At 54.7% G+C, this 22650-nt stretch overlaps 9 protein-coding genes across 9 annotated transcripts; 5 read left to right on the forward strand and 4 right to left on the reverse strand.

The window, feature by feature from the left end:
• The first annotated feature begins 1475 nt into the window (after positions 1-1475).
• On the forward strand, positions 1476-2723 carry CDEST_05974 (uncharacterized protein). The gene is made up of 2 exons (XM_062922133.1): positions 1476-2181; positions 2272-2723. Exons 1-2 carry the CDS (start codon positions 1827-1829, stop codon positions 2412-2414), a joined length of 498 nt encoding a protein of 165 aa, XP_062778184.1. The 5' UTR covers positions 1476-1826; the 3' UTR covers positions 2415-2723.
• Positions 2724-3209: 486 nt separating this feature from the next.
• On the reverse strand, positions 3210-5142 carry CDEST_05975 (Putative TauD/TfdA-like domain, taurine dioxygenase TauD-like superfamily). Its single transcript, XM_062922134.1, has 2 exons — positions 4509-5142; positions 3210-4347 (listed from the first exon to the last, which is right to left on the reverse strand). The coding sequence occupies exons 1-2, from the start codon at positions 4621-4623 to the stop codon at positions 3332-3334; spliced, it is 1131 nt and encodes a 376-aa protein (XP_062778185.1). The 5' UTR covers positions 4624-5142; the 3' UTR covers positions 3210-3331.
• CDEST_05976 (Putative GINS complex, subunit Psf3, GINS subunit, domain A, GINS complex, subunit Psf3 superfamily) lies at positions 4818-6478 on the reverse strand. Its single transcript, XM_062922135.1, has 2 exons — positions 6192-6478; positions 4818-6074 (listed from the first exon to the last, which is right to left on the reverse strand). Exons 1-2 carry the CDS (start codon positions 6231-6233, stop codon positions 5565-5567), a joined length of 552 nt encoding a protein of 183 aa, XP_062778186.1. The 5' UTR covers positions 6234-6478; the 3' UTR covers positions 4818-5564.
• Positions 6479-6693: 215 nt separating this feature from the next.
• Positions 6694-7839, forward strand: CDEST_05977 (Putative manganese/iron superoxide dismutase). The gene is made up of 4 exons (XM_062922136.1): positions 6694-6798; positions 6895-7043; positions 7125-7390; positions 7453-7839. Exons 2-4 carry the CDS (start codon positions 6908-6910, stop codon positions 7750-7752), a joined length of 702 nt encoding a protein of 233 aa, XP_062778187.1. The 5' UTR covers positions 6694-6798; positions 6895-6907; the 3' UTR covers positions 7753-7839.
• Positions 7840-9148: 1309 nt separating this feature from the next.
• On the forward strand, positions 9149-11642 carry CDEST_05978 (Putative heterokaryon incompatibility). Its single transcript, XM_062922137.1, has 2 exons — positions 9149-9723; positions 9775-11642. Exons 1-2 carry the CDS (start codon positions 9273-9275, stop codon positions 11385-11387), a joined length of 2064 nt encoding a protein of 687 aa, XP_062778188.1. The 5' UTR covers positions 9149-9272; the 3' UTR covers positions 11388-11642.
• A 1755-nt stretch (positions 11643-13397) lies between these two features.
• CDEST_05979 (Putative FAD/NAD(P)-binding domain, FAD/NAD(P)-binding domain superfamily) lies at positions 13398-15327 on the forward strand. The gene is made up of 7 exons (XM_062922138.1): positions 13398-13549; positions 13620-13664; positions 13727-13774; positions 13832-14301; positions 14358-14760; positions 14826-14899; positions 14954-15327. The coding sequence occupies exons 1-7, from the start codon at positions 13496-13498 to the stop codon at positions 15033-15035; spliced, it is 1176 nt and encodes a 391-aa protein (XP_062778189.1). The 5' UTR covers positions 13398-13495; the 3' UTR covers positions 15036-15327.
• A 115-nt stretch (positions 15328-15442) lies between these two features.
• CDEST_05980 (Putative NmrA-like domain, NAD(P)-binding domain superfamily) lies at positions 15443-16522 on the forward strand (the record flags this gene model as incomplete). The annotated part of the gene is made up of 1 exon (XM_062922139.1): positions 15443-16522. The coding sequence occupies one exon, from the start codon at positions 15443-15445 to the stop codon at positions 16520-16522; it is 1080 nt and encodes a 359-aa protein (XP_062778190.1).
• Positions 16523-17138: 616 nt separating this feature from the next.
• CDEST_05981 (Putative short-chain dehydrogenase/reductase SDR, NAD(P)-binding domain superfamily) lies at positions 17139-19075 on the reverse strand. Its single transcript, XM_062922140.1, has 5 exons — positions 18381-19075; positions 17727-18320; positions 17594-17662; positions 17414-17507; positions 17139-17347 (listed from the first exon to the last, which is right to left on the reverse strand). Exons 1-5 carry the CDS (start codon positions 18456-18458, stop codon positions 17238-17240), a joined length of 945 nt encoding a protein of 314 aa, XP_062778191.1. The 5' UTR covers positions 18459-19075; the 3' UTR covers positions 17139-17237.
• A 344-nt stretch (positions 19076-19419) lies between these two features.
• On the reverse strand, positions 19420-22115 carry CDEST_05982 (uncharacterized protein). The gene is made up of 3 exons (XM_062922141.1): positions 20434-22115; positions 20104-20381; positions 19420-20040 (listed from the first exon to the last, which is right to left on the reverse strand). Exons 1-3 carry the CDS (start codon positions 22032-22034, stop codon positions 19439-19441), a joined length of 2481 nt encoding a protein of 826 aa, XP_062778192.1. The 5' UTR covers positions 22035-22115; the 3' UTR covers positions 19420-19438.
• Positions 22116-22650: the final 535 nt, after the last annotated feature.

Here is a 22650-nt window from a genome sequence, read left to right on the forward strand (position 1 = left end):
CCCCCCCCCCCCCCACACATCCAAACATTCCAAAGTTTCAACGGGATGTACGGTAACACACAAAGCAATCTCTATACTTTCATGCGGCGACGAACCCAGAGTACAGCCCCCTTTCAAGGAATGCTGTCGGCGTCTCTCTGCTCGCCCGGCAGAGGTCATCCGCTCGTCTGGGCGGATGTCACGGCCCTTTCATAGCCTGATGAGTGACCAACGCAGCCACGCTCATCCACGACGGCCGGGGGCTGTTTTCATCCACTTGCGACTGCAAAGCTGACACCGCCATAACATCATGACAAGACCGGGGAGGGAGGAAAAGAGGGGCAGCTGCGGGAAACGTTATTGCAGTGCCCCCCCCCTCTACAGTACTTGTTTGCTCTTTTTCTATGACAGAGTCTAGATGCCATGCAAGGGGCTCCTCATTCGCAGGACAAGAGAAGCGCCTATGGTCGCGTAGGTCTTAGTCGGGCGAGCATGTACAACACATACACACATGAGATGTATACTAAGCCACGGCAGCATGCGGTATGTGTACTTACACCAAGTACCTTGCTTGACAAAGGAGGGAGAAAAAGAAAAATCAATTAAAAATTTGTTGACATTGCTCGGAGAATTTCCACAATTCTATTATGTTTTTTTTTTTTTTTTTGCTCTCGTTTAATTGTTTCCAGGGACCAAGCCGACGTCACAGACGAAAACTACTGCCTGTCGCTCCATTCTTTTCCTCTGCAAAGGGGGGCAAGCCGGGACCATTTGCGGTACGTTGGTTCGGCCCTTCTTCTCCTGTCCCTCTCTCATCCTTCATATACTCTCCGACGAATTCCCTTGGTGACGAGAATGGTTCGTCCAAGGTTCCAGGGAGAAGAAGCAAGGAGAGGCAACTTTGGGAAAAAAGGCAAAAGAAGATGAAGAAGAAAAAAATTGCTTGGACGGACCCAGTTAATGCCCAGTTCCAGTTCCGGACGCTGCCCGGGCCAGACGGAGCTCTCAGCGCAACCCTCCCGGCCCCATCGCCATTACTCATTCCAGGCCGAATTACCTCAAAAGTACTACTCCTTTTGCACGCGTGTTAGTCTCAAACAGCATGCGGCTACGGCAATGGGCCTCCCTTGGCTTGTACACGTTCCCGAGAGCGTCTTAGGAGGTGTGCCACGAGCACCCGGTGCCACTCCCACTCACACTTTCACACTCACACACACACACACACACACCCACCTCACATACACACCCCTTATCCACGCCCTCACATCCGAATCCATTTCCATTTCTTTACCTGATGGCCTGAAAAGCCGCATCTCTGACTGGCTTGACTGGGCTGGTACCGGCAGAGACTGGCCCCCCGAGACATTGGCATGAGTAAGGGTCGGCCTGGTTCCGTTGGGCGCCGCCCGCGGGTCTGATCGCCATGGCCTTTCAGATTTTTAGGGCGCTGCGTCTCGAACGATCTGAGCCTTAGATTGGTGATCACTGCATAGGGCTCCCGGCGCCCACGGCTTATATAGTGGGCTTGGGAGCCCGTTCGAACCTGTTTCGCTCTCTCGCCATATTCGTCAGATCCCTCTTCCCAGCACGGCACTTTTGGGCTCTACTTCGTCTGAACGATCGCCCTGTTCCCCCTATATTAACATCGGGCACCCATCGACGCCTCACTTCAACAACAGCCACCCAGGTCAACAACAACAAGCACAGACACTTACACGCACGCACCGTCTCTGACACATACAAATACCTACCGATACAACGTCACGCTACTTCTTACCACACAGACAACCTCCTCCCTACCAACTTCCACATTCATCTCATCACACCGCATCTTGTGTGTGCTCAACATGTTCGGCCGACAACAACGAAGGACGACCCAGTTCCCCAAGCGGAGCAGCTCAGGCTATTCGTGGCCCGAGAGCGATAGTGAGGACGACATCGTCATCCGGCCTTGTGCCCCGAACGAGAAGTCCGACGCCTCCGTCACCATGACCGAGTACGCCCCGGCGCCAACCGCCGCGGGAGCAGAACAGCCCGTAGGCAACCCGAGACCCTCCCTGACCGGCCGCCGCTCCTCCGCCGAGGACGCCGACCTCGAGGCCCTCTGGGAGTGCATGCTGGAGCTGCAGCAAAAGTACCACTGCTATAACTCGACGCGCATGGAGATTGCGGCCGACCGCGAGGATGCCATGGACATGATGCGTATGTTGCTCCCCTTCTTGTGACGGGACAATACTACTAGGGGAGGTGGTATTGGGACCAGAACATGGGACTAACACAGCATGACGATAGCTACCAAGTGCTGCATGGACATGCTCAACGACTCCATCGAGTCCCTCCCCGAGGATGGCTGGAAGAAGCTTAGCAAATTCCTCGTCACTGACTTCGACACTTGCCAAAAGTCGCAAAAGTGGAAGTTTTGGAAGCACGTCTGAGGGCGACCTTTCTGCTTGTTCTCGGGTGATCCGATCATTGGGGTTTTTTCTTCCCCCTCCGCCCTTTTCTTCTTCTTCTTTAGCGACGCGAAGAGCTTCTGGCTCTGATTAGAATGATACCCCCCCCTTTTTTATTTTCATGCAAAAAAGTCTTATATTTGGATTGGGATTGTTACGGCGTTGGTATGCTACGGCTCACATGGTTTATGGCGACGTGGGGTTGCCCGGCATCATCCCAAATTTCTTTTTTTTTGGTGGTAATTCTTTTTAGAATTCAATTTTGCTCTATAGCCGGTAGTCAGATGTCAAGATACAAACATCGTACTCTCGTATGTACAAGTGAGCTCTGATCATCCAGTCGATCCCCCACCAGGATGATGTCAAGTGACCGCATGCGCTCATTGCACATAAAAAGACTTTGGTGGTTCGGCGCGGGGCAAACGGTGATCTCGGCATCAGATACAGATGCCGTCTCCGATCCCGGATGCTCAACGGTGATCGTTGTGGCGTGCTCGGCACCGCCGTGACACGACGTGCATGTGCCATGGCATCGTGGGATCGGCGCGCGGAAGGGAGGCCGGTGAGTCAGTGTCCATTTGACATGTCGACTCGATGTAACATGGGATGCATGAAGCCCCCCCCCACGGTGTCCGGATGGCTTAGCTCGTCACGAGGGTGATTGACGACGAAGTCTATCGGTTATCTCGGTGACAATGCTACTTGATAGAGTTTCAAGCCATCTTGGGTTTGGTATGGACAATGAATGCACTGTGGAGACGAGGCTGGGTAAACTCCATTATACAAAGGTTTCATTAAGCTATCTATGGATAGATACCATGACCTGGCTAGGTAAAACATTCAAAAAATAAAACCAAAAACCCCCCCGACAAGGTTACTACACAGCCCGCAGTGCGCGCTCAAACGGGCCCCTCGGGAAGCCGACTGGCAGCGATGTTACACTGCCGGAACAAGCGAACCTCGTCTTCTGCAAAGGCACCGACGACCGAGTGAATCACACCTCGGTTGTGGAAGATTACAAAGTCGCCCTGCTCCCAGTCGTGGGCGTAGACGTTCCCGGGCGCGATACCCGGTCGCTGCAGCCGGTGCACAATCTCACGGACTTCGGCGAGGTCCTCGACCACGGCGCCGTCCGCCAGGTGCAGTCTCCGCACCGCCGACGGGTGGACCTGCAGCGCGAGCCGGCCCGTGACGGGGTTGCGCCAGCACATGGGCAAGACCTGAATCTTGTCCTCCTCGACGGGCGGCAGGTCGCCGAGCGGGACCTCCTTGCCCTCGGACACGAGGCCGAGGCCGTCGGAGCGGGACTTTGCGCTGCTCATCCAGACGTAGGGGTGCGGGGCGTACTCGACCCTCGTCGTGCGGGCAAAGTGCTGGTCCTCGGGGGTGAGCCGGTCGTACATGGCGTAGCCCGAGACGAAGGCCGTGGTGCCTAGCGGGACGGTCATTTCGTCGCCGGAGCCGTCGTCGTAGCGGAGCGTCTGGGTGCGGCCGCCGGGCACACGGACGGCGAGCAGGGTGGTGGCGACGGGCGGAGCGAGGCCGTAGAGCGCGGCGTCGATATGCCAGCGGTAGAAGCGGGTGAAGTCCAGGTCGTCCTCGGCTGGGATCGTGGTGGCGTGGAATGTGCGGTGGTGCGGGTGCCTGAGCCGGATGTTCTTCAGGCCTTCGTACTCCTCCACGAAGCCGTTGCCAATGACCTGCACCTGGGGCTGATGGGGTATCGTCTTGAGGTCCGGGTGCAGGATCGAGCGCTTCGCGTCGACCGTCTTGCCGTGGCCGTACGAGGCACCAGCGTCGGGGTCGAACCTCTGCGTGATCTCGAACTGGGCTTTCGGGGAGGCATGGCCCTGGTTCTTGATGACGACGACTTGGTGCTGGAAGAGGGCTTCACGGATGACATGGAAATCGGCATCTGCAGGGCCCGTCAGTCAACTATTCTGGTCGGGTCTGCGAGCACCCAGAGCGAAGCTTACCAAAGGAGGTTACCGATTGTACGGGTATTCTCCCACTACGTGTGCAACATCATTTGCCTTGTTTTTTTTCATCATGCTGTCGTTCTTCATGCAGTCTTACCGGTGAGATTTTCAATATCAACATTGGTGACAACGGCTCCAAAGTCGACAGCCGAGCCCTGTGGAGGGACGATGGGCTGGACGGATACCCGAGAAGGGGTTTGAGAGATAGCCATTGTCGGTGTTTGGTATGTATAGAAATCGTATCGAGCTGTTTCTGGAGATTCTTTGCTGGCGATGTTCCACGTGGCAGCTGGCTTTCGACAGTCTTCTACTCAGGAGTCAAGATGGCAGAACAAAGACTCAGGAACGTCCATTAAGTAGTAGGTGGCAGTAAAAAGAATAAAACAGGGACTGTCAGAGACAAAAGTGGCGGCGATGTGTTGTGGAGGGTCGGAAGCCGCCGACGACCAGCGATTTGTTATCTCGTCAAATTGCCCCGCCTTGATAAGCCTATTTATCGGATGGAGGTAATACAATGACATGCGTATTTGGCCAGTATCTCATGCGTTTAACCGTTGGGAGTCGGACATGATAGGAGAAAGAGATCCCATCAAGTCAATGATCCGATAAGGCCCGTAGGTTTTCGCCATCCGCGGGGTTTACTTGTTGGTTATTGGAACGTGCTACTTCGGCTTTATTCCTGTAAGACCGAGCGCGCGAGGTTGTATTCTCGCCCCCCCTCACCAGTCCACCATCCTCCACCTCACGCTCGGCCTACCCCAAGCAAGCTCGCTTTTGCTCAGGCGTTGACATCTATTCCAGAATAGCTGTCCTTGTTGGCAATAGCGCAGGGCAGTCGTGTGCACAACCTTCTTGCTGACCAAACCGGGCCAAGTCAACTCGGTCTCCGGGCTTGAGCCGACCCCGTCTGGATTGCGGCATCGGGGGCGCGCGGCAGTGGGTTCAGCGTGTCTATCATCAGCTATGCTGTAGTGACGGCATACGGTAAGTTGTTCGCGACATGTGCCTGCCGTCGGTCAAGTCAGAGTGCGATAGACTTGCTCAACCTGACCCCTGTGTTGGCGATGTAGAGCGACCGGATCCGTGCTGCATCCTGGCACACCCTTCCGCGAGATTTGCACTGGATAGTGTATTGAAATGAGCATGTCTTCGATCAGTGCTTCTTGACTTTGTCCATCCACTCCTTGGACGCCTTAGTGCCGTCGTGTGCCTTGCGGAAGAGGCCGCGCTCCCACTCGTCCAGGCCGCGGAGGAAATCCTCGTTGGAGCCGCCGATGCCGTCGTCGGTTCCTTTCCGGGCGTGCAAAGCAATCTCGGAAGCCCGTGCCACAAAGGTCTTTCGCATGACCTCGCTGAGCTCTCGCTCGTCGAACAGGTCCAGGATGCGCGTACCGAGGCCGTAGAAGTGGGCGCTCTGGTCCCTGACCGGAACAGCCCGCGGATCGGCTTTCAAGGCTTGGACGACTTGTTGTGACAGTGCGGGAGGCAGGTTCAGCGTCACCGGTGCTTTCGAGTCCTCGGCAGTGCCCGTGTTGGCGAGGGCGAGCATCTCGGCGAGCCAGAGCGGCAACGTGATCTGCGTTCCTGCTTTTAGGGCGTGGGAGGGGTTGTTGTCGAGGTATCCTAGGTCGGGAACATCGAGTTCGAATTTGCAGGGGACTTTCTGGGGTTGTGAATCAGCTGGTAGTGCTCGCCGACCATCATCACATGGCTGGGGCGGGAAAGAAAGCGTGCTTGTGTGCTAGTGTTCGGCTTGACGGAAATTGAGTTGTGACCGTACCTCTGCGTCTGTCAAAATGGCGTCAATGTCGTAGTAAGACATGACGGCTTATTTGTGGTAGGTATATCGACGAGCGATGTCTCTCTGTTGGGTCAGGAATGGCAGAATCAGTCAGTCCTCACATGCGACTTGGTGGTCTTTTGCGGCGAAACCTGTCGCGTCTGGCTGCAAGCGATGCACACGCGACTGTTAGGACTATCCCCCCGCCAACTCAACAAGCCACACGTGGATGGTGATCTGTGGCGGTGCTTAAGGAGAGCCTGGAGACGACCAATCAAAGGCGGTGGATTACCTAAGAATGTTCGAAGGGGGAGCCTATTTTCCAAATCCTCGAGGTAGAAGCTCTCCACCTTTTTAGTGGATGACGACATTCTTCTTTCATTCGCAGAAGAGCAAAGAACCACTGAAGCCGCTGGCCAGCGAGCGGCCAGAGCAGCAGCAAGAAGTAGCAAGCAGCAGCAGCAAGCTCGGTAACCCGGGGCAGCTTTTCTGGAGATCCGAGCTCCCTCACGTAATAGCCGACACCGACGCTCCCGCAATTGACATCACTCTCCCACTCACACCTTTGCCCTTTGTCAACCTCAATCAATTGATCTTTCCTCCAAAGGTACTTCAACTGCTCTAATCCCACCCTTTTCTTTGTCTGTTGGTTTCTCTGGTCTGGTCTTATCGAATAGCGTCGACACTCACACACAAGACATAGAAACACGGAAAAAATGTCTTCTACTCTCCTCAGAACCGCCCCCGTCCTCCGCACCGCTCTGCGAGCCGGTGCCGGTGCCGCAAAGCCTGCCGCTGCCATGGCCAGCACGAGCTTTGTCCGGGGCAAGGCTACTCTGCCCGACATCTCTTGTAAGTAGCGCCTTCTGCTCGGCAGGCACGTCTAGACGTCAATGCAGTTGCGCTAACGGGGTGCTTCTCTCCCCTACACAGACGACTACGGCGCCCTCGAGCCCTACATCTCGGCCCAGATCATGGAGCTCCACCACTCCAAGCACCACCAGACCTACGTCAACGGCCTCAACACCGCTCTCGAGACTGTCGAGGACGCTAAGGCCAAGGGCGATTTCACCAAGGCTGCCGCTCAGGCTCCTCTGATCAACTTCCATGGTGGTGGCCACGTCAACCACTCCCTCTTCTGGGAGAACCTGGCCCCCGCCAGCAGAGACGGTGGTGGTGAGCCTGACGGTAAACTGGCTGTACGTCCTTGCATCCCCCACACTTTCCAGACCCCACTACGGCATGCTAACATCCTTCGTAGCAAGCCATCAAGGAGGACTTCGGCTCCTTCGACACCCTGCGCAAGCAGATCAACACCTCCCTGGCCGGCATCCAGGGCAGCGGCTGGGCCTGGCTGGTCAAGGACAAGACCAGCGGCACCCTCGGCGTCGTCACCCGCGCGAACCAGGACCCCGTCACCGGCAACCTCGAGCCCCTGCTGGGCATCGACGCCTGGGAGCACGCCTACTACCTGCAGTACCAGAACCGCAAGGCCGAGTACTTCGACGCCATCTGGAACGTTGTCAACTGGAAGACTGTTGCCAAGCGCTTTGAGAAATAGGCCACCGATGCACGCACATGTACGATAGCAATTGTTGATACCTAGCAGGAATTGAAAGCGTTAAATCACACGAAAAGCACATTTTGGATCATGATTGCCGGACTCTTGGGCCGACCAGCGAGCTTCTGACCTCTTTTAACTTTTCGTATCGTTGTAACACGTATGGAACCCAGCCAGTCTTGGAGTCCTCATACAGGATTCACGTGTTGGGAGCGCCCGACTGCTGGTCTCGCGGGTCGGACCGGGCACGACAAGCCGGTCCTTTTGAAGTTCGATTCTACGACCATCGTCAACCATCACGACGGTGTGAGCTCGCTCCCATGCCAACGGAGGATTGCTTACTGTCCCGGACAGACTTCCCGTCGACCACGAATTTTGTTTCCCTGCGACCGTAACTAGCCATATCCATGACGACTAGATTGGCGGCTCCGAGGATGTTGCGAGTGCATGGCTGCGTAAAGGTTCATATGGTCGCACACCTTGGCTTTCCATGTCGGCGGTATTGATCCGGATGCATAACCTTCGTTTGGGATCACGAGTTCCGCTCCTGTTTTGACCCAGCAAACGAGCCATGACCCGTGCCATATTGCCATCGACATCAACATAACCCAGCTTCAATTGGCTTAGTGTCAACATATTCAGGAAGCTTTTCTAGCAAATTGAATGGATGGTTTGACCCGCGTATACGAGTTGTGACTTTCACAACGATCCGGCGACGCCTATCGAGGTGAGGCTCAGAATACACACCTAAGGGCTTCATTCGCCTGAAGGGTTAGAGATGCGACAAGGGGGGGGGGGGGGGGGGGGGGGGGGCGGTCGAAGTGCCTCTCTCTGACTTATACGGATGCATCTGTAGCTCTACAGTAGACCTCCATTCACTGCGAGAGAGCTATCACGCCGATACCAAAGTCCCTTCCCCAGTCTGCAGCCTTTTTGCCAGTGGAATTGCATGACATGGAGCTTGAGACACTCGTTCAACTGGCCACAAAGAAGCTGACAACGCCAAATGTATTCCTGTCAGAGGACAACCTTCCCATGCGTTGGAATAAATTTCCCCACTACGATTCCAGGCGTCAACTTCTCAGGTTCGCACCTTGTACAGGCGGGTCTTGTCCAACAGTAAGGCAGCCACGTCAGCAGTCGGCTAGTATGAATAAGGATGACGGCCAAGAGATTTTGGAGGGTTTGAAGGATGGTCTCCGCACGTCACAGTGGGTGTGGTCGAGTTCAGGCGCATAAGTAAGTTGCTGACTTCAGGCAGATTGGAGGATCAGTTCGAGGCCGCCTGATCTGCGAACCAAGCAGACCATCAACCCCCATAAGCAGGTCAAGATAGGTTGCCATCGCATCTCGCCACTTCTAGGCTGCATCGACGTACAAAACCCTGTGAGTGTGCCAACTATTTAAATCAAGAACAACGCTATCCCCTGCGAATTGCAAGCAACTTTAAGCTTACATGCCACCGGCTACACCACCTGTCCGCATCGGAATCCCTCGCGAGGCATCTGAAGCCGGTCATCATGCCTTTGTGCAAGCTCTGTACCTCCATACCATTGGAGAACCTCCCTCCGTTCCCACAGGAGAACTTCCGAAGGACTCTCAGCGGGTATCCTCGTTTTCACCACATGGTTCTGAAACGCGACCTTCACAAGAAGGACACACCGCTCAAGCAGTTCGGCGTTCAGTATCATGCTGATCTGGACAGTCTCTGCAAGGCTGCATCTGGCGGATGTGAGCTCTGCCAGGCGGTCGAAAAGGAAGCAAATGCGTTAATCGAAGAGATTGCCACCCTTCCCCAGCCGCGATTGGGGGTGATGCAGTGTGAGCCCAGCTGGGATATGTGGCTGACGAGACGCTCCGAGTCCGAGGGTACTAGAAGTGGCGATGGTCTCTGGGTTGTTACTAGGAGCTCATGGGAAAGCGACAACTGGCTGGTGCCCGTCGCATCTATCGTATTTGCTTCTGATGAAGGTGAGAGTTATCCTACTGTGGCTGCTACCCCAAGCTAAGACGATATGACAGATGATCCTCGCTCTTCCGGCTCGCGAGACCGCGTATTGCGAGAGGTCCCCGACCAGACGACTCTCAACCATGTCACCAACTGGCTCAAGAAATGCAACGAACACCCACACTGTCATAGCCGCGACAAGTCGTCTTTGCCAACTCGTCTCCTCGATGTTGGCACCGCAGATTCTGCCTCCTCCACCATCAAACTCGTCGAGCCGGATTCCGACCTTTGCGACCGTTATATAACCCTCAGTTACTGCTGGGGACAGGGGGCAAAACACTTCACGACAACCAGCGAGACTCTACACGCCCACAAAGAGGGTATCAGCCTCGAGGCGCTTCCGCAGACTCTTCGGGACGCCGTGATCATGACCCGCACCCTAGGAGTCCGGTATCTTTGGATTGATAGCTTGTGCATCTGCCAGGACGACTTGAAGGATTGGGAACGAGAGTCCGCCCAAATGGCCGCCGTTTATGCGAACTCTTATCTGACTCTCGCCGCCACAAAATCGTCTGACGTCAACGGTGGTCTTCTTTCAGCACGGAAACCAAGGTCCTACTTCCAGCTTTCTCGTGGCGGTTCCGGCACAGACGACGGATACATTCTTGCAGCGGTCGTCCCCCTTGACAAGGAAATTATTCCCGAGTATCACATGAAGATGAAAGATGAGCCGTTGTCCAAGCGAGCCTGGGGTCTCCAAGAACGTGCCCTCGCTCGTCGTATCCTACACTTCGGGAGCGAGCAGCTGTACTGGGAGTGTCTGGAGGGGTTCGAGTCCGAAGAGGGCGTCAAGCTACCATACCGGCTTCCCTGCATCAACCCCGACGAGGACGTCATTGCCCATGTCGACAAGGTTACGCAAAGGAATGCAGAGCTCCACAAGGGGTTGGACCGCTCCGGTTCGTCATTGCGGTCATGGCCACAAATCCTTTGGGAATATGGCCCGCGCGAGCTGACGGACCCGGCGGACAAGCTGCCAGCCATCTCTGGAGTGGCCAAGACGTTCAGCAAGATACTCGACGACGAGTATCTCGCCGGCCTCTGGCGAAAATCGCTAATCGAGGGCCTCTGCTGGCAGCCCCTGTCGTGCAAAGTTGCCCCCGGGGGGTACCGCGCTCCGTCGTGGTCCTGGGCAGCGGTGGACGGCGTACCCGCCACGGGCTTCTTGGCCGAGGGAGAGCCCCAGGCCCAGGTTCTCGATGCAAAAGTCGAGATAGACGGCGACAATCCCTTCGGTCGCGTCAAAGACGGCTGGATCAAGCTCGAGGCCCCCCTCATCAAGATGGTTCTGTCTGAAAACAAGGGACCCGTAGGCCACCTGCTACTGCGGAGCAACGGATGGGCCGACGATGTCCATGAGATGCTCGACACCATGGACGGGAGGTCCGAGGAAGCCGAGACGTTTTTCAAGTCGAAGGATGTGTATGCCGTCGTCCTTGCTTTCGTATATGGTCATCCCTTAGAGCCTGACCCAGAGCGCAAGCACGGAACGGCTCATGCGCTACTCGTCACTCCCGACCATGATCGTCCGGGATGCATGAAGAGGATCGGGATGATGTTGCGGGATGCGAAGAACTTTGGAACCGAAGAGCTAGCCTCTTCCAGGTCGACGATCACTTTGGTTTGATCTTACAAAAACAGGTGCGCCAAGTTGTTCAGAATCAACCATTAGAATAGGAAACACATGACCGAATGAATAGGCCTTTTGTTTACGATATCGGGTATGTGGGTGCGCGCTTCCAGCCCCGAAGACGAGTATATATGAGGCTCTAAAAATCTGGCTTCCCGGCAGAAGTGCTCCGGACATGGGCGAGCGTTCCTACGACTTAAAATTGGGACCTTGGTGAATCTGGTCAAGTCTCGTTGGGCAAGTGATATGGCCGTCTCGTTCTTATGACCAATGGCCCAAGATCGTAAACTCCTAGATAGTAAGCTTTGAGTTCAATTCAGTTTCCGCAAGCAAACCAGGTTTTAAATGCAGAGCTCGTATTCTGATGACGACAGTGGGTTTCCCCTTGAAACATCGAGGTCGGTTCCCAGCGAGGCATAGGGGAGCTGAGACTAACAGGTAATGTTCATGAACAAGATGCTTAGTGTGGGGGCTGTTATGATGCGCAATGAGGAAAGGCTACAAATTGAAGGGAAACATACAAGCTTTACTTCTACAGGGCGTGTTTAGTGTTCACTGTTTCCTAGAAAGGGTTTACTAAGAAGAGCGAAAGGAAAACAACGGCTATGATCTGTCATCCAGCTATATGGTTTACGAAGTAGCATGTTAGGTAGGTTTCAGACTCTTAAGATGTCGAGACATGAAGACTTTCCAAAACAAAGCATAATTTAATTACCTCCACGCTCATGGCTGTGGATTCTAGGTTTATATGGCCTTGTTTCGTGTCACACTGTCTTTCACTTCCTGGGTAAGTCGGCGGCAGCTGTCTACGGTAGGTTCCCTTTCCCGGGCAACAAATGCTATTGCAGATGGGTCTAGGCAGCAGGAGCTCGTGGCCTTTCTACGGCTTGCGCAGAGGAGATCTGGAGCCTGAGGGCATGTATACACATGAGCTCAGGGCAATAGGTGTTTAGACTGCGCACTTGTGCTGAATGCTATTGCCCCGAAAAAAGGACGCCGAGCCTTCAAATTCAACTCGAAAGTCCTATTGCAGCGGAAGCATGCTTCATAAAGCGTCACAAGAACTTTGACATCAGCGTAAAGCGGCGCGAGCGACTCTTTCCTCCATGCATCAAACTTCGACCGGCAGCACTGTCCAGTGGTATGTCTGGTTGAGAATGATGCAAACCCCTCGATCGGCATCGGAACTGACAGATGGACGAGGGAATACCGACGGGGTTGCAGAGGAAACCAACAATTTGCCGACTTTGGAACGCGTAAGGGAGACAATGGAGAGGTCGTATCATGGCACGTCCCAAAATGACGAGTTTCACGGGCTGAGTCCTAGCAGATAAGGGTCAATGAGTCGGAACATACATGCTGTAGCAGGATTTGTGCAAAAACGCAGTCTTTGATCTCTGATTTAATTCCCTTTCCGCTTGCCCCCGCGCTTTGTTATATTTAACATCTCGGACATATGCCAAACTGTTCGCAGTGTCTCGGCAAATTACGTAGAAGCCATGTGGCTCCGAAAAAGCAAAAAGCCGAGGGCTTTTAGGCTTCGTAGGATTCGGCAGACACGGCACACAACGGCGTCGAACGGCGCCGACGCTTGGGCCCCTCTCGGACTTTCGAGTCATTGACAACACTTAGACTTTCTGACGGCTGCAACGGCCAACATGGGGTAGCAGTGAATGGTGGATCTTGGCTGCGTCTCTACCAACAGCCTAGTGAGTGGGATTGCTTAGAGAGGGAGTTGAATAGAGATACTGTATTGGTTTCTGACTGGTAGAATAGTAGCAAGACGTCGTCTAATATCAACCTTTCCCTTCCCCTCTAACTTCTAACATAAAACAAAGACAACCAACAAAAGCATTCTTTCCGTGGGAAAGGCGGTTAGCTAAGAGCTGCCCAAAGTCCCATCAGCCCCTTGAGCCAGGATTCCCGTTATCGCCCCGATCACGGTCTTACGCGTCGGCCGAGAGGAAAACCGACACTGAATAAGCGGGGGTGTCGCATTGATGTGCACCTATTTCTTCCACGGCCTCCCTCATTCTGTCTTGAACTGATTGTTACTCTATTGACATTCACATCATCCCTTGCTAGTTGCTCATTCACTCAATACTATGCTTCAACCACTCAAAAACGTCGTCATTCTTGGCGGCTCCTATGTCGGACTTGTATGTCCTCCTCTCATTCCCTGCCTTGAATGACCCGTAGAAATGCATATCGCTAATTTCATAACTCTAGGCTGCGGCGAAAGAGCTAGCAGCTGCATTGCCAGCATCTCATCGTGTGAGCAGGCTTTGAAACGGACTACTAGTGAGGCTGCTGACGCATCACCCCCTGTGCTACAGATATTGCTCGTTGAACCACACAGCCATTTCCACCACCTGTTTGTTTTTGTGAGTCATTCCGAGAGAGTGACATCTTGCGTGTAGAGACAACTGACGGTCCGTTAGCCTCGTTTCTCCGTTGTGCCCAGATACGAGCACAAGGCTTTTATTCCATACACCGGAGCCTTCGGGGCATCACCCGACGCCTCGCGGCATCAAGTTATCCAGGCTCGCGCTGAATCTCTCCACCGTGGTCGCGTCGTTCTTGATCGGCCCTGGCAGGGGTCGGCCGAAATTGCATTCGACTACCTTGTTGTCGCCACCGGCACCCGGCTACAAGCACCCGGCTCTATGCCATACGACGACAAACTGTCTTCGGTCGAGTATCTCAGATCTTACCAAGATTCCGTCATTAAGGCTTCGTCTATCGTCATAGTCGGAGGCGGCGCCGTCGGTGTTCAGATGGCTACCGATCTGAAGGAGTTGTACCCTGCGAAGGAGGTCACCCTTGTGCATTCTCGGGAGCATTTGATGCCTTTGTACCACACAAAGATGGACGAAATCATCAAGTCTCGGTTCAGCGAGCTGGGTGTCAAGTCAGTGAACCATACATACCTTGCCTGAGATGTATTGCTAACCTCCGAGGCTACAGGCTCATTACTGGAACGCGCGCCGTGCTCCCTCCCGATGGCACACAAGGTGTATTGAAGCTCACAGATGGCCGCGAGATCGTAGCCGATCTGGTTATCCCCGCAACTGGACAAACACCCAACAATGGATTTGTCAAAACTCTCGAGCCGAGCACCGACGCTCCGTTGCTTAACCCATCCAATGGATTTATCAAAGTGCGGCCCACGCTCCAGTTCAAGGACCCGGCCTACTCCAATCTGTTTGCCGCTGGTGACATCGCCGACAGCGGAGCACACAAGGCTGCCCGACCCGGCGCTGCGCAGGCGCAGGTAGTCGCCAAAAACATCGTCGCCATGGTAGAGGGTCGGGAGCCCACTGAGAACCTCTTAGTCACTCCTCCGGGGATTCATCTCTCTCTGGGGCTGGTAAGGACCCCTCTGAAACCATCAGCCCAGCGGCGTTGACTAACGTATGCTTTTTGATTGTCCAGATTAAGAACATGGTCTTCAGAAACCCCAATTCTGCAGCGGGGGAAACGGAACCTACCGTTATGATGCGAGACGAGTAAGTGGTTTTATACACTGGTGTACCGAAGACTTCCTTCTAACTCGTTTGTAGTGGGAAAGAGGACATGAACATTGATAGTGTCTGGGAACGTCGCGGTGTCAAGGTCGCCGATCCAAAGGAATACCACCTGTAACAAGACAAAGAAAGTAAATAAGAGGTGGTAGAGTGACTGGACAAGTACCTTGCTGTGGCGGTCGACACTCGAGGCTCGAGCACAGCCGCATTGACAATTGAAGATGACTGATCAGAAATTGCCCATCATGATAACTAATCACGGCTTCGGTAGTCAAAGCCTTCATTGGTAATACGGATGAAGTTTGGTAATGGTCCCGACTAAATAGACGCAGTTCAAGAAGCACAAAAAGTTACACATCAGCAACATATAAGAGCAGGCCATGTCCTGCTCGCAAGAATACATATTCGCCCAAGCCAAACCATACATTTATTATTTAGTCGCATGCCTTTCACAAGCTATATCCCCGAGTGCCAAATCTTCGTTTCAAGAAATCATTTAAGCCTATAAGGAGCGACTTCCACATCATGACCACTCGCCGCATTTTCGTCGTTGGTGCGACTGGCGCCCAAGGCTTGCCTGTGTGCCGCGGACTCACAAACGAAGGCGGTTACAGCTTGCGCGTCCTAACCCGTGATTCAACCTCTGCCAGGGCGCAGCAGCTTGCCAAGCTCGGAGACGTCGAATTTGTCGAAGGGACGTTTGCTAACGAGGCCGACCTTCGCAAAGGGTTTGCGGGGTGCTGGGGCGCCTTTGTCAACATCGACGGCTTCAACTGCGGCGAGAAGGCGGAGACGTACTGGACCATCCGTTCATACGAGCTCGCCGTCGAGCTGGGAATCAAGTTCTTCGTCTTTGGCAACCTCGACTACGGCTACAAGAAGAGCGGCTACAACCCAAAGTTCCGATGCGGACATTACGACGGTAAAGGTCGCATGGCGGAGTGGATGCTGCAACAGAGAAAGAGCAACAGTATGGGCGTTGCGATCTTCACCACGGGCCCGTACATTGAGATGACCGTCTCTTCAAAGACGATCATGACCCCGCGAGTCGAGAACGGAGTCGTCACTTGGAGAGTTCCGCTCGGTGACGGCGCGGTTCCGCATGTCGCCCTTGATGATTGTGAGCACTATGTCCGCTGGCTCTTCGACCATCCCGACAGGTCTGACGGGATGGACCTCGAGGTCGCGATCGACCATATCCACTATGCCGATCTAGCATCGGCGTTTCAAAAGGTGACAGGCAAGCCGGCTCAGTACATCGATACACCCGCCGACGTCTACTTTGACTATTTTCCGATCTCTGACGAACCGGCGGGATACAACGCGGACCCGGCGGACCCGGCCACGATGTCGATCAAGCAAAACTTTTCCGGGTTCTGGACCATGTGGTCGCACTCCGCGGGTAACAAAGGGGTCATTAAGCGGGACTATGCGCTTCTGGACGAGATCCACCCCAACAGGATCAAGACGGCAGAGGAGTTTTTCGAGAGAGAGGAGCAGAGGCGACGGGATGGTGGTCTCGATAGTCTCTTCGAGTCTATCTCAAAGAGCGACCTGGCACCCATCTTGAAGATCGGCGAGGACAACAGAAGAGGAAAGTTGTGATATGGTGATATGGAGGATGAAGCAACAAGCAAGAGGGGAACAAGGCTTCAGCATCAACTCGACCAACACGGCAAAGGCGTTGGGAAGTGTGAACCAAGACTGAAGATGTGTTCTCTGTAGTTGTTGCAAAGTGCAGTCCCGAGAAAAGAAGATGGATGCGAATCAACCCGGAGGAACCGTTCATAGACCGGTTTTCAATCGAATCGGCAGATGTCAAATGTCCGGAGAAAGTATGACCTCCAATTCCCCTTTAGGTACACTGTCTTTTACAAGATACTCAAGGATTGCCTCTATTTCACCATGATTAGTTAGATATTGGGTTCAGTGACAACAACGCAATAGGTCGTTTTTCTTGCCAGCTTTACATTGTTTTGATCATGGTAATCCTGTTATTCTTTTGTGCAAAACTGCCAGACGCTCACTTTGGCCTATGAACTGACTGAGACGTCGGTCTAAGGTATGTCAATATCATAGGGAGGGAGCGCCTGCCTTGCCGTGTCCCGGGACAGATCAACAACGATGAGATGAGCTGGGAATGCTGGGAGGTGACCTCTGTTGCCGATGCTCTTCGATGAGACCCCTGCATGGACAAGAGGACATCAATCACCCTTGGAGGCGTCATAAAACATTGTGAAGTTTAATGAAATCTATGACCATTCTAGTGTTACAATATCCCCTTGAAGCAAAAAGGCATTAATTCGCAAGTCCGAACCCATCATGCGATGTACGGCTTGACCTGCTCCTCCACCCACTCCCAGTACTTCTTCCCAAGTTCAGCGTCGAGAAGATCTGCCCGGCCAGATGCAAGCCGACCGTAAGGAATAACTACAGGGAAAGTCAGAACCAGCTGGTGGCATTCGCATTCAAGCCCGAGATCGAAGTGGCACTTACCCCAGCCTCCGTTGCTTGCCCCGGTAATTGCTGTACTTAGACCAGCGAAGAGTTCAGTGTATGCTCCATTCTTCGGATCGCTGGAGAGGAGTTTCTAAACCAAAAGCGTGGAACCAGTCAGTCTCAGGTCCGGGGACCCCTTAGTCGGATAGTCGGTCGCTTCGTTTTGGCATGTCTTACCGCAATGATCTTCGAATGCCACGACATGGTCCGCTGCAGGTCGGTCATGTAGATGCCGGGGTCCACGCTCTGCATTTCTTGTGGTAAGCACACCGGATCCCGCTCGCCGAGAGAAAGTCATGAGGTCGCCTACCACGCTGATGATGCCCTCGCCGGCCGTCCGTCTCGCGAACTCGGCGGCGATGACGACATTGCCTGCCTTGCTCCTCGTGTACTTCGTCGTCGCGCTCTCGTCCTTTGCGTAGTCCATGTTGCCGAGGTCGATCGGCGGCTTGGGCGCCACGGTCACATACCCCGAAGACAGCCAGACGACCCGGACCGAGTCCTTTGGCGCGGCTCTCGCGGCGGTCGACAGCGCCGGGCGGAGGAAGTGGGTGAAGAGGAACGGGCCCAGGACGTTGACGCCGAGTTGGAGCTCGTAGCCCTGGGCCGTCTTGGACCCCTGAGGCGGCGTCATGACGCCCGCGTTGTTCCACAAGACGTCCAAGCGGCTCTCCTTTGCGAGAAACTCCTGGGCGGATTTCTTGATGGTCGTGAGGTCGCTGAGGTCCAGGTGCAGGTATTCGCAGTGGCCAGCGGATTGGGGGTACAACTCCTTCAGCTCGTTGATCACGGCCGTGGTCTTCGTCTCAGACCGCGCTGCCAAGTACACCTTGGCGTTCCTCGAGTAGAGGATCTTTGCGAGTTCTTTGCCCAAGCCACCAGAGCTTCCGGTGACGATGAAGACCTACGGGGGGGTGTGTGAGTTGCGCCATTGGGACAGCATTCTGGACGACGGTTACGTTACCTTGCCGCTCTGGTCGGGCAAGTTGGCCTCTGTGAGGCTGGCCTTGGGGGGGAAAGCGCTTCTCAGTACGTCATTCATCTTGCTGGATTTACGATAGTGTTGGGCTCCTATGTTTGCATTTTGAATCCTGTCGACAGAGGCCGCGGCACCTGTTCTTTTATAGAACTGGCTGACGTACGACTGGCGATGCTCGTGGTTGACCCTCCCACCACCGGCTCGGCTCACAGGGACAAGGCATCGCAAGGCACGCTACGTGTTCAACGTCAGCATTCGTTGGAATGCGAAAGTGGCGTGGCGCCTGACGAAAGCGATACCAAGCTATGCAAGTATGGCATCCCTCCTCGAATCAGACAGATGGTGCCGTCGCGTGTGTAACCAGCCAGAAGCAGCGTCGCCCAGAGGTCGCGCGGCTTTAGGAGCAAAAACGGGCACCCATATTTCCGAATCTGCCATTCCTCCGCATCTGCCTCCCCCATCGTATCCCCGAATCTCACTCTCCGGGATTCCGAGTCGGATTACGGAGAACACCACACCGCCGATAGCTGTCAGACAATGCGACTCTTTGACTTGGGCTTGGTTCCAACGGCTGTAATGAGGGTTGGTACGAGTTACGACCGGAGTTTGGTTCAACACAGTTATCTCGTGAAATGATGGTTGCTGATGCAGGTAGGTAGGCATGGAAGAAAACGTCGGTGGCTTGAGGTGAACTGGGGAAGAAGAATTCGGGGGGGGGGGGGCATCGTCTTATCCCCCCCCAACTGCGAGATGGGCTCTTTCTTCAGGTACCTAGGTACTCTTGCGTACTCCGCTTTTGCTCCGCATTGCATCTGATGCACTGAAGCAGGCCACCAAGGCCACCAAGGCCACTACAAGCCTCACGTTCCAAAGGCCCTGAAAGCCACACTCACTCCAGGCCCTCACACAGAAGGGGCATCATCAGCCTGTTTTGACAAGGTACCTAGGTAGGTAGGTACCTAAGTGGTTGGACAATGGTGATGTGTAGTAACCATCACGTATCACGCATTTATGAGAGAAAGTGGGAATAAGTAGTTCATAAATCATGGAGCGTAACCCAGCGCTCCAGCATCCCTAACGTGACCTCGGGTATCTTGATAATCTTCCAGTCCGTACTGTGGCAAGCTGAATTGCTGCCTACTTAGCAGTTCCATGCCTGGCTGGATCGTGGCAGGTTGCTGGGCATCGAACGACTGCGTGAACCCAAAGTCGAGGTTCGGCTCCTTCTCTTCGGGAAAGGTGACTTCGGAGAGGAAATCAAACTCAAAGTCCGGAATGGCGTCGGCGTTGAAGATGTCCAAGGGATCGGGGATCTCCGGCGTCGTGCCGCTAGTTGTCATGGTCGATGGCGACGTGTCGTTTGTGGAGGAGGCTGTCGACCTGTCCGTCTGGGAAGCCGACGCTTCGACACTCTGCGGACCCAGAAGATGGCGCTCCTGGTTCTCGAGTTGTTGATAACCCTTGAAGAGCGCGAGCTGGAGGTTCCGGGCGATGTCAATCACCTTTTGCTTCATCCCCTCCTCGACGAAGCTGAGCTCGCGCTCGACTTCCGCTTCGAGCCGTCGGCGGACCAAGGGCGGAAGCTCGCGACGCAGGTAGTCCTCGTAGCCCCCCAAGTTGGTCTCGGCGTCTTCGGTGTTGTAGTCTGCCTTCTGGTCAGTAAAACCCCCCCGACTCTACGGGTTGGGGGCCATGAGCTCCGACTTACATGGCGATGGGATCTCCCTTTCCCTCACGTCTGGGAAGAGGATGCCGTACACCTGCGTCCACTTGTCGGCTTCTGTGAGCTCCTTTGCGGACGTCTTCTTGCGCGAGCGAAGCCGCTTCTCCTGGTCTTGAGTGATGCCGTCCAGAGCCTCCGGCTCGCGGACCTCGCAGGCGTCTGCCGAGCGGGCGTGTGCTTGGAGGTCTGCCTGGGTCTCAAACGGCTGACAGCAGCGCGGGCACGAGAACCTGGGAAGCGAGTGCTTGCGATATATGTGTTCCCTGATGGCTTGTCAGCGGCCAATGCTCACGCTCTGGCGGGAACGCAGCATACTTGATGCGGTGGACATGGTCCCAGCCCGGCCCGCAGCACGGGCGTTGGTTCTTGTACTTGCGAGGGTTGTGCTTGAAGAATGGACAGGCAAGTCTCGCTCCGTTTCCCCCGTCTTCATGAACCTTGGGAAGCTTTGCCCGAGGCGAAAAGTCTTCGTCGTCGTCGTCGTCGTCGTCGTCATTATCTTCCTCATCATTCTCCTCATTCGTCCCATCCGTTGAACGGTCGTGCTTCCCTGGTCTCTTACCATGTGTTTGCGACGCGGGACTCACAACCTGTGATCTTTTCCGAGCAGTTCGCCTCTTCGACGGCAGGGCTGCTTGTCTTTTGGACCGCGGTGCTGGTGCTGGTGCTGCTGCTGGCACCACTTGAGAAGCCGATGATCTCCCCAGTGGTGCTCCCAAATGGTTGTTCGCTGGTTGAACCGAGGAACGTGAGGGCGGAGCAGCTTCCAATGACTCGGGTTTCGGTGGGCGGCCCCTGGAGAGAAGAAGCACTGCCTTGCCTGTCTTTTGCTGATCAGGGATCAATCTCTGTGCTCTTGATACTGGCAGTGATGGCGGCGGGGGCGGTGGTGGCGGTGTTGATGAGAGGGCCGATTTGGACCGAAGACTAATACGACGACGAGCCGGGGTCGAGGAGTCGTCTGACATGAAGTCAATCTCACTGGTCGCCGAAAAAAGTGGCGCACTCCCTAGTTCAGGTCGTTCCCCAGCCCTTCCGACGGGGCTGGCGGCGAGGAGCCTGGACTCGTAGGCACTGGTTGAGGGCCAAGCAGGAACTTGTCGGAGCAGTGCCTCTGGTTCTTGTGATCCATCCTCGTCTTTGACTTTCAGCTTCGTGTCCAGCCAGCCCATGAAGGAAGACATGACTTTGTCGACCATGAGCCTCTGGACTCTCCTTGAAGGATCCTCGGCTTCTTGGACGGCTTCATCCTCTGCGCCGGATGAGCTTTCGTTGGTGCCCTCCCCACTCCTGGGTGTCGAGACGGCTCGGCGTAACGTTGTGGGAGGACTCGGCGAATGTTCGCCTGGCTGTTTGAGAGACTCGCTCATGTCTTCTGCCCCGCTTTTCACTGATGTCTCTGATAGGAACTCTGGCCAAAGTGTTCCCGATTCTGACCCCTTGGAGGGCTTGGGACGACGATGTTCCTTTCTTTTGGCCTTGGTGCTCAATGATTGGTCTGCTGGCGATGAGATTTCGGGGACGCCTGGTCCTGGACGGATGTCCGCTGAAGGCTGTTGGACGCGATGTTGGCTGTCGGCCTGGCTTGGAACTGGGGATGACGTCTCCTTCATGGGAGGCTTGTTGTCTGCATTGTCTTCTTGCCGTCTCAAGAGAGGTCTACCGAGAAATCGGGAGAGGCGGCCTCGGATCCCAGGCCGGTCCCGAGGCGACTCGGTCTGTATCAACTCGAAGCTATCCTCTTCTTGCCGGGCGTCATCGGTGCTCTCATGCCGACTGGCCGTCTCAACATCAGACGTCCCAGATGAGACGTCGCAATGCCTGCCATCCTCGTGGGGCGGGTCAATATCGTCGGTGACGGGCGGGTTTTCCTTTTCTGGTGGCGTTGGGCTCATGTCTCCGGGCGGGATCTGCATCGACACGGGACACAAATGGGCCAGCACTGAGAGGGGAAACACGTGTGGAGTTGGGATTGTGGAGATGGGCGCGGAGACAGGCGGACATGGGTTTGGGTTGAGAGATGAATGGAGGCAATCAAAAAGAGAAGGAAAAAAAAGGGGCGGGCGGCTTTTGAGGCGGCGTTGAGCGTCGAGAGTTTTCCGCCGCTGCGCAAAACTTGGGGATATTTTTGGTATGCGGCAGGTTCTACCCCTAGCACATGTTACTTGGCCTACCTACCTATCCTATGCGCTATTACAGATCTAGACAACTAGCGTAACCAAGGTACACTTTCTCGTTGCTCTTTCACCTACCTAACCTACCGATATAAAATCAATGTTTTTGTTCTTGTCCCTTACTTCAGTTAAGGTTCATAAACCAGTATCCATTTCCGGTCTTATAACACCTGTACCTTACCATCGCGAGTCCCCCCCCCCCCATTATGTTAGTTAGTGGGGGTCGTCCCGGGGCCCAAGCCATCTGCGGCCCGCAAACGCACCCCCTACCTGAGACAGAGATGCTGAATCGACAAAAAGTATGTTAGATGACAATACACACGACTCCGTAGCTAGTCAGTCTGTCATCAGCCTCGAA

This window comes from Colletotrichum destructivum, chromosome 4 (genome assembly GCF_034447905.1).
Source record: "Colletotrichum destructivum chromosome 4, complete sequence".
Taxonomy (NCBI): Eukaryota; Fungi; Ascomycota; class Sordariomycetes; order Glomerellales; family Glomerellaceae; genus Colletotrichum; species Colletotrichum destructivum.

Bases quoted from the DNA above. Each gene is read 5' to 3' on its own strand.
- CDEST_05975 (XM_062922134.1), bottom strand. From the start codon at position 4,623: ATGGCTATCTCTCAAACCCCTTCTCGGGTATCCGTCCAGCCCATCGTC. The intron at 4,348-4,508 runs GTAAGACTGCAT...CGGGCCCTGCAG, and splicing joins TGATATTGAAAATCTCACCG to ATGCCGATTTCCATGTCATC.
- CDEST_05977 (XM_062922136.1), top strand. From the start codon at position 6,908: ATGTCTTCTACTCTCCTCAGAACCGCCCCCGTCCTCCGCACCGCTCTG. The intron at 7,044-7,124 runs GTAAGTAGCGCC...TCCCCTACACAG, and splicing joins TACTCTGCCCGACATCTCTT to ACGACTACGGCGCCCTCGAG. The intron at 7,391-7,452 runs GTACGTCCTTGC...CATCCTTCGTAG, and splicing joins AGCCTGACGGTAAACTGGCT to CAAGCCATCAAGGAGGACTT.
- CDEST_05982 (XM_062922141.1), bottom strand. From the start codon at position 22,034: ATGCAGATCCCGCCCGGAGACATGAGCCCAACGCCACCAGAAAAGGAA. The intron at 20,382-20,433 runs GTATGCTGCGTT...ACAAGCCATCAG, and splicing joins GACCATGTCCACCGCATCAA to GGAACACATATATCGCAAGC. The intron at 20,041-20,103 runs GTAAGTCGGAGC...ACCAGAAGGCAG, and splicing joins AAGGGAGATCCCATCGCCAT to ACTACAACACCGAAGACGCC.
- CDEST_05981 (XM_062922140.1), bottom strand. From the start codon at position 18,458: ATGAATGACGTACTGAGAAGCGCTTTCCCCCCCAAGGCCAGCCTCACA. The intron at 17,663-17,726 runs GTAGGCGACCTC...CAAGAAATGCAG, and splicing joins GCGAGGGCATCATCAGCGTG to AGCGTGGACCCCGGCATCTA. The intron at 17,348-17,413 runs GTAAGTGCCACT...CTTTCCCTGTAG, and splicing joins GGCAAGCAACGGAGGCTGGG to TTATTCCTTACGGTCGGCTT.
- CDEST_05978 (XM_062922137.1), top strand. From the start codon at position 9,273: ATGCCTTTGTGCAAGCTCTGTACCTCCATACCATTGGAGAACCTCCCT. The intron at 9,724-9,774 runs GTGAGAGTTATC...ACGATATGACAG, and splicing joins CGTATTTGCTTCTGATGAAG to ATGATCCTCGCTCTTCCGGC.
- CDEST_05979 (XM_062922138.1), top strand. From the start codon at position 13,496: ATGCTTCAACCACTCAAAAACGTCGTCATTCTTGGCGGCTCCTATGTC. The intron at 14,761-14,825 runs GTAAGGACCCCT...TTGATTGTCCAG, and splicing joins TTCATCTCTCTCTGGGGCTG to ATTAAGAACATGGTCTTCAG. The intron at 14,900-14,953 runs GTAAGTGGTTTT...ACTCGTTTGTAG, and splicing joins ACCGTTATGATGCGAGACGA to TGGGAAAGAGGACATGAACA.
- CDEST_05976 (XM_062922135.1), bottom strand. From the start codon at position 6,233: ATGTCTTACTACGACATTGACGCCATTTTGACAGACGCAGAG. The intron at 6,075-6,191 runs GTACGGTCACAA...TCACAACCCCAG, and splicing joins CCATTTTGACAGACGCAGAG to AAAGTCCCCTGCAAATTCGA.
- CDEST_05974 (XM_062922133.1), top strand. From the start codon at position 1,827: ATGTTCGGCCGACAACAACGAAGGACGACCCAGTTCCCCAAGCGGAGC. The intron at 2,182-2,271 runs GTATGTTGCTCC...GCATGACGATAG, and splicing joins GGATGCCATGGACATGATGC to CTACCAAGTGCTGCATGGAC.